A 7,562-nucleotide genomic window follows, 5' to 3' on the forward strand; every position below is an offset into this window, starting at 1 on the left:
AGTGAACAAGTCAGCGTTTTATCTGGGACATTCCGTTGGACAAACCGAAGAAAAACAGGGAAAAAACTGTGGGAGACACGATCCGTTCGACACTGCACAAAAACTTAACCTCAGCGAGTATAGTTCAAGTCAAGGGACAACATACCGCCGACTTCAATTCACCGAGCTGGAAAGAACCACAGACAGCTACCACACACTGGGAAGTACAATCTACTTCGACTTAACAGCTGAGTTGATTTATTCAAAAAGTATTTTCTGTAAATAAGCTTACAAAGACAAGCTTACCGTTGTCAGAAATAAACTACGACAAGCCGGCAGATTCCCATCAATTCCAACTCTGGGGGGACTTTCATCTCAAGCGGGTATTTATAACGACTCCGGACGTGCACAGACTTTAACTAGAGTAGTGTTAGGGCAGTTTAAAGTAAGCATAACGTGGTTTTCTTGCCGTTCCAAAAGGGACTCGGCAGGCTTATTCAGTTTGAGAGTTTTCATTCACGAAAACAAAACGTGCCATCGACGTTTTGACGACCGCGCGCGGCCTGGGACCGTAACACAGGTATACCGCGCACGCTATAATTTTGTAGTACGATCTTTTTCGCGATTTCGCGACGTTTTTTCGCGCATATTTTTTTCATATATTTTTTAAGCGTTATTTACTTCTTAAAATTATCACTCTGTCTTTGTTATTGTGCGAATTTACTTACAGTAATGGCTACATATCAGATCCCAGCCCCACCCCCAATGTCGTTACAGGGAGACGTAGTGGAGAACTGGCGGGACTTCGAATCCTCATGGGACTATTATACCATTGCTACCGATCTAAGGTCGAAATTGACATCCCCTCCAGGCAAGGAAATAGTAGCCGCAACACTTTGCACGGTAATGGGCCCTGAAAGCAAGAAGATAATGAACTCATTACCCACCCTGACCAACGCCGACAAGAAAGACCCGAAGAGGATTATAGAAGGGCTTAGAAATTACTTTGTACCCCAACGCAACGTGCTGTATGAACGGTTTGTTTTCAACTCTGCAACACAGAAGCCCTCCGAGTCCGTCGACGAATATGTCGTCCGCCTGCGTCATCTAGCCAAGTCTTGTGAGTTCGGTGATTTGAAGGACTCTCTCATCCGAGATCGGATAGTCATAGGTACTACCGATGAGGGTGGACGTGAACGCCTTTTAAGGGAACGGCCGGTGCCAAGCCTAGATAAGGTGGTGGAAAGCCTTCGAGCTGCTGAGATATCAAGAACTCACCGACAAGTGATAAGCGGGAAACCATACTCGAGCCAGGCAGAAACCATTCACCATACAGATAAGAGGCAGCCGAACAGAAGAAACAACCAAAGAAAGGGCCGGGGTAACAACGGTAACAACGGTGGGCAACAAAAAACAAACGGGAACAAAAGAAGGCAAACCCAAGACCGTAGACCACCAACCCCGGAAAGCCATAACTCCTCCACCTCCTGTCACTGGTGTGGAAAAAAGGCAGACCATGTCAAGAAAGATTGTCCTGCTAAGGATGCAAAGTGCCGTAACTGCGGCAAAACAGGCCACTACGCCGTAGTCTGTCGGTCAAACAAACAAGTGCATGAAGTAAATAGAGAAGAGGAAGGAAGCTACCAGGAAGATTACTATTTAGACGACTGCTACTTCATGGGCGAAGTGATCACCACCAACGATGAATTCTGGTCAGCGGAAGTGCTCATAAACCACAACCCCTGTACCTTGAAACTTGATAGTGGGTCAAAGGTGACAGTGGTTGGCGACAAGGCACCGTGGTTGGAAAACCGGCGACTGGACAAGGCGACAAGCATGTTCAGAGGAGCCGGTGGAGTGAACTTGTCCCACTTGATAAAATGACAGATAACAGACGCCTTATTTGCAGTCGGAGGGAGGACACACCGCGGAAATGTTTACGTCATGAAGAACCAACCTAAGAATCTACTTTCCAAGTCAGCAATCCAGGCACTCCAGCTGTTAATACCGTCAGCAGCAGTGCACAATGTGGAGACCGCCCCTAATTTCAAGGCAGAATTCCCCGAGTTATTCAAAGGGCGGGGCCTCATGAGGGATAAGTACAAGATACCTCTGAAACCGGACGCAGTATCAGTTTGTCTATACACACCCCGACGTGTACCGCACCCACTTCTCCCTAAGGTCAAAGAGAAGCTACTGGCCATGGTTCGTCAGAAGGTAATCTCACCAGTAAGTGAGCCAACAGACTTGTGCTCAGGCATGGTGATCGCTTCCAAGCGCAATGGTGATGTAAGGATCTGCGTTGACCTGACACCTCTGAACAAGGCGGTAAAACGAGAGATCCACCCTATGGCAAGTGTCGACGAGAACTTGGCAAAGCTTAAGGACAGCAAAGTCTTCACCAAGCTAGACGCCAACTCTGGATTTTGGCAAATACCCCTTGACGAGGAGTCTCGGTTGCTCGCCACCTTTGTCACACCATTTGGCAGGTACTGCTTCAACCGCCTCCCATTTGGAATCAGCTCAGCCCCTGAGATATTTCAGCGTACCATGTCTCGAATCCTAGAGGGCCTCGATGGCACAGTTTGTCACATGGATGACATCCCCATACATGGGCCGACACAGGAGCTTCACGACAGCCGTGTCCGAAAAGTGTTACAGCGGCTCAAGGACGCTGGAGTCACATTGAACGAGAAATGTGAGTTCTCTAAACAGCGCATGAAGTTTCTCGGGCATGTAATCTCGGAGGATGGGGTAGAAGCAGACCCGGAGAAAACCAAAGCAATCCAAGATTTTCCCCGGTCAACCAGCTGGCCAAATTTATACCCGACCTAGCAACCATCAATGAGCCCCTACGCCAGCTACTTAAGAAAGAGCACCAGTGGCTTTGGGATCAGCCTCAGGAAATTGCCTTTCAGGCGATCAAGACGAAACTGACCTCTACAGATGTGCTGGCACACTACGATCCAAACAAACGAAGCATCGTCGCTGCCGATGCATGCCAGGACGGGCTTGGAGCAGTCTTACTGCAAAGCGACAGCAGCGGTAACCGGCGCCCAATCGCCTTCGCTTCACGCTCTCTAAACGACACGGAGAAACGATACGCAGTCATCGAGAAGGAGGCGCTGGCCGCCACGTGGGCATGTAAAAAGTTCTCAGACTACATCCTTGGGACACCATTCACCCTAGAAACGGACCACCGCCCACTGGTACCCCTTCTCTCAAGCACAGACCTCTCCAAGCTGCCCCCGAGGGTTTTGAGGTTTCGCCTCCGAATGGCCAGGTATTCACCAGAGGTCACTTACGTGCAAGGGGTGCACCAAAAAACAGCGGACGCCCTGTCTCGTGCATCCACAAGCAGTCCCACTCCCCAGGACTTAAAACAAATCGAGGAATTAGAAGAACACAGCGAATCAGTCCTAGAGTTCCTACCTGCAACGGAACGGCGCCTCAAAGACATCCAGGAAGCCCAGGACTGCGACGCCATATGCAAGCAGGTGAAGACCTACTGCTTAGAGGGATGGCCTCCCATTATGCCATCCCTACCACTCCTAAAGCCATACTGGGAGAAGAAGCAACACTTGACGGTCAACCGAGGAATCCTGATGTATGATCACAGGCTAGTTATCCGCTCAAGCATGCAACTAGAGATGCTGGAGACCATTCATGAAGGCCATCTTGGCATTACCAAGTGCCAAGGGCGCGCGAGCTCCTCGGTGTGGTGGCCGCTCATAACAAAGCAGATAGAAGCAATGGTCAACAGATGCCAAACTTGCGCCAAACTTAGACCAGAGCGAAGAGAACCCCTTATGGCGCTGTCTTTCCCAAACCTACCATGGAGCCGGGTCGGTACAGACCTCTTTGAACTAGAACAGACCGACTACCTTATTGTTGTCGACTACGCAAGCCGATGGTTTGAAATCCGAAAACTAGGATCAACTAGCTCAGCTGCAGTCACGCGCCACATGTGCGAGATCTTTGCTCTGCACGGAATACCGGACAAAGTCGTCTCGGATAACGGACCCCAGTATGTTAGCCAGGAATTTACCAACTTTGCCAAGGACATGGGTTTCACCCACATCACCTCCTCTCCACACTACCCACAAGCAAATGGTGAGGTCGAGAGAGCGGTATAGACCGCCAAGAACATCCTGCGAAAGAACACAAACCCACACCTTGGTCTCCTAGCATACCGTTCTGCCCCCCCCCCCCCCCCCTGGCAAACGGCCTAACCCCTAGTGAGATTCTGATGGGGCGGAAACTGCGTAACAAGTTGCCATCGGTCCCCGAGAACCTAAAACCCCGAAAGATCGACCAAGAACAGCTGCTTAAGAGAGAACAAGAATATCGAGAGCGCTACTCCAGTAACTACAACTCTCGCCACAGGGCTGTGGAACTCCCAACACTCCACCAAGGAGACAAGGTGTTCATAAGGGACCAGCAAAGGTACGGAGAGATAGAGAAGAAACTTGCAAGCCCGAGATCCTACCAACTGGTAACAGAAAATGGCTCAGGGATCAGAAGAAACAGAAGAGCGTTAGTCCATGAACCAGTGGCGACATCTGGAGAGTCCAGCTCCCTGCCGAGCCCTTCCAACCGACCACCAGTACGCGAAGGGGGAGAAGGATCGCCAGGACCTGCTGCGTCTCCCTCCCCTAGCCCATCTAAGGCAGTAGTTAGAAGGTCGGGCAGACTGAAAGGGGGATGTTGTATTATGTATGATTGCGTGAGGTTGTATGACGTCATGGTTTTGAGATAATAAAGTCATTCGTCTCGAGAAAAATAAAATCAACAAAAAGGGTTTGATTATTATGGAATTCGGTTAAAGTTCGTAGATGTGGACTTTAAAAGCACACTAGCATACACAAATTGGCACCAGTCAGGCCAAGACGGGACGCTAGCACAGTCTATTACCCGTGCAGTTCGGCAACCATGGACAGCTGTTTCGTCCTTATTAGGACTCGTCAGCATGGCATAGCCGGTTTGCCTCAGTTAAACTTCATCGGCAAAAAAAAAAAAAAAAAAAAACTGCAGGGCGACTTCGACTCGAACGAAGTGCTTTAAACCACAGCTTAGATCCATGTGGGATCTAGAGCTGCGACCGGGCTAGCGTGATGCCAATTGTGCGGATCACGCATGCGACCTTTGCTAGTCTAAAACTCCGTCGGATAGCCAAACTATCCTTGCGAGTATGTATACATAAATGTGGTCTTTAAAAGCACACTAGCATACACAAATTGGCACCAGTCGGGCCAAGACGGGGCGCTAGCACAGTCTATTACCCGTGCAGTTCGGCAACCATGGACAGCTGTTTCGTCCTTATTAGGACTCGTGAGCATGGCATAGCCGGTTTGCCTCAGTTAAACTTCATCGGCAAAAAAAAAACTGCAGGGCGACTTCGACTCGGACGAAGTGCTTTAAACCACAACTTAGATCCATGTGGGATCTAGAGCTGCGACCGGGCTAGCGTGATGCCAATTGTGCGGATCACGCATGCGACCTTTGCTAGTCTAAAACTCCGCCGGATAGCCGGCGGAGTATGTATACATAGATGTGGACTTTAAAAGCTGCACGGGTAATAGACTGTGCTAGCGTCCCGTCTTGGCCCGACTGGTGCCAATGTGTGTATGCTAGTGTGCTTCTAAAGCAACATTTTTCTCCTTTCCGTTAAGTACAAGCGTTATTTTTAGTAAAATTAGATTTAAGGTTAAGTTGACGATTGCCAATCAGGGAAATTTTTATTTCAATGAAAGCTAATTTAACGGACCTTCAAAAAAACGCATTATGAAATAACATCTTGTGTTTCGAATGATCCAAATATACCAATGAATTATCATTTTAGAATATGATCTGATGGTTGGGATTCATTTATATAAAACATTGATGAGGGTAGAACAGCACAAAAACCATCATTTTTTAAAGAAAACTGAGCTTTTCTTTAGTTTTTTTTTTTTTTTTTTCTGGGGGGGGGGAACCGTTTGAACGAGAGTTACAGTACTACTCAAAGGTCTTTGGTCTTTAGTGTTCTTGCTGTTTAAAGTTTCTATCATCCTAGCAAAATAACTAGTGTTAGAAAGGGCTATTTCCATCAGCTATTTTATAGATTATTTCACAATTGTTTGGATAGAATCTGCTAAATCAACAGTAACCTTCGTTTTTAAATAGTTATTTCAAAATTTCTTAACCTTTGGTTTTTCAATATTAATTGAGAACAATAGGTGTGGCTGAGAAGTGCCCATTTACAAAATGTATAATTTTCTCAATCCACTAACCAATAAGATTCCTGGACTTGAACACAACCTTTGGAATTTTTTAAGATCTCTTTTTATCCTTTACATCTTTCTCCTTTATCAGGGAGAAGAGATAATTGAAAATTTGCGCAAAGTTTTTGTAACTAAATGAAAGTTGGAATTAGTCTTGTGGGAGATCCGAGAAACGAAACGATTTGATGATGACGGAGTTTGATTAAACTTTGTAAAAGCAGCTTAATGGAGGTTTTAGAAGTGACAAAAGACCAAACCATGTTTATTTAGCAGCATAACTGAAGACATCCTTTTTCTCAAGACTTCGTGAGAATTTCTTTTGATTAACAACCTTTTTTTATATTGTATTATGTATTGCTATGCCAGATTGTCACAGAGCGATGGCTATCCTTGTTAGTATTCAGAATTTGTAGGAAATTTCGTTATCTATTTTGGTTCTGAAGAGTACACAACGAATTCTTAGCGGATATTCTTGAGTGAGAACAATAACAAATGTGTGGCTGACAAGGGTTCTTTACAAATCTATCATTTTCTCAACACTGTTACCCACAAAACAACTAGCACGAATTTCGGTTTCATTCTTCCCTTTAAATTTTTCTCCTTCATTTTGGAAAAAGAGCTATTTGAAAATTTGCGTTTTAAGTTTTTGTAACCAATGAAAGATTGAACTTTTTCCCTTACACGATTACCCCCTGACGACATCAGCTATTTTTTAAAAAAATGCTCAATTTTTCACATTCAGTGTAAATTTAGTTCGAATTTGAAAGAGAGAAACTCTAGAGAAACAAAAGAAACGTAAAGGGTTTGATTCTATTATTAAATTAGGTTAAACTCCTAAGCGTTGTTCTACACTTCAATGCATTGTAGTGGGAGCGTTGAAAACTTTGACTAAATTATTTTAATAACAATCAATAATTTATATTAAAAGAGGTTGTTTTTACCATAGGGCCCTGTTTTACCCATTTTACACTTCTTTCCGTTATTCTGCCATAATGATAATAGAGAAACTAATTTGACTCAGAAATTAGATCACCTTGATGATTGCCAATTAAAGGATATTTTTATTTCACTTGAAACTTTCTGAATTTTGAAATAAACCAAGGATAAAAACAAGTATTTGGCCAGAACAGCATATAACAGGAGCGTACACCGGGAGGTGCACAGGGTTCAATACAATTTATTCACTTCACCGTATACATATTTAGTACATTGCTTTGACTGAAAGCGAATTATAAAAACGTAAACTCCAATAACATTACCCTTCTATTTTTCGTTTCCTAATTGAAAGCATGAGAAAACATACTTTTCCGCCTCTTTTGC

At 45.2% G+C, this 7,562-nt stretch overlaps 2 protein-coding genes across 2 annotated transcripts; both read left to right on the top strand.

Annotated features, from left to right (window-relative positions):
• The first annotated feature begins 349 nt into the window (after positions 1-349).
• Positions 350-2,954, top strand: LOC116603135. The gene is made up of 2 exons (XM_048728150.1): positions 350-362; positions 710-2,954. The coding sequence occupies exon 2, from the start codon at positions 712-714 to the stop codon at positions 1,861-1,863; it is 1,152 nt and encodes a 383-aa protein (XP_048584107.1). The 5' UTR covers positions 350-362; positions 710-711; the 3' UTR covers positions 1,864-2,954.
• On the top strand, positions 1,924-4,115 carry LOC116616787 (uncharacterized protein K02A2.6-like). Its single transcript, XM_048727947.1, has 2 exons — positions 1,924-2,733; positions 2,790-4,115. The coding sequence occupies exons 1-2, from the start codon at positions 1,924-1,926 to the stop codon at positions 4,113-4,115; spliced, it is 2,136 nt and encodes a 711-aa protein (XP_048583904.1).
• Positions 4,116-7,562: the final 3,447 nt, after the last annotated feature.

The sequence above is a fragment of the Nematostella vectensis genome, chromosome 5 (assembly GCF_932526225.1).
Source record: "Nematostella vectensis chromosome 5, jaNemVect1.1, whole genome shotgun sequence".
Classification (NCBI taxonomy): domain Eukaryota; kingdom Metazoa; phylum Cnidaria; class Anthozoa; order Actiniaria; family Edwardsiidae; genus Nematostella; species Nematostella vectensis.

Excerpts from the sequence above, each read along its gene's own strand:
- LOC116603135 (XM_048728150.1), top strand. The coding sequence starts at position 712 with ATGGCTACATATCAGATCCCAGCCCCACCCCCAATGTCGTTACAGGGA.
- LOC116616787 (XM_048727947.1), top strand. The coding sequence starts at position 1,924 with ATGAAGAACCAACCTAAGAATCTACTTTCCAAGTCAGCAATCCAGGCA. Across the intron at positions 2,734-2,789 it reads ATGTAATCTCGGAGGATGGG|CTGGCCAAATTTATACCCGA; the intron begins GTAGAAGCAGAC and ends CCGGTCAACCAG.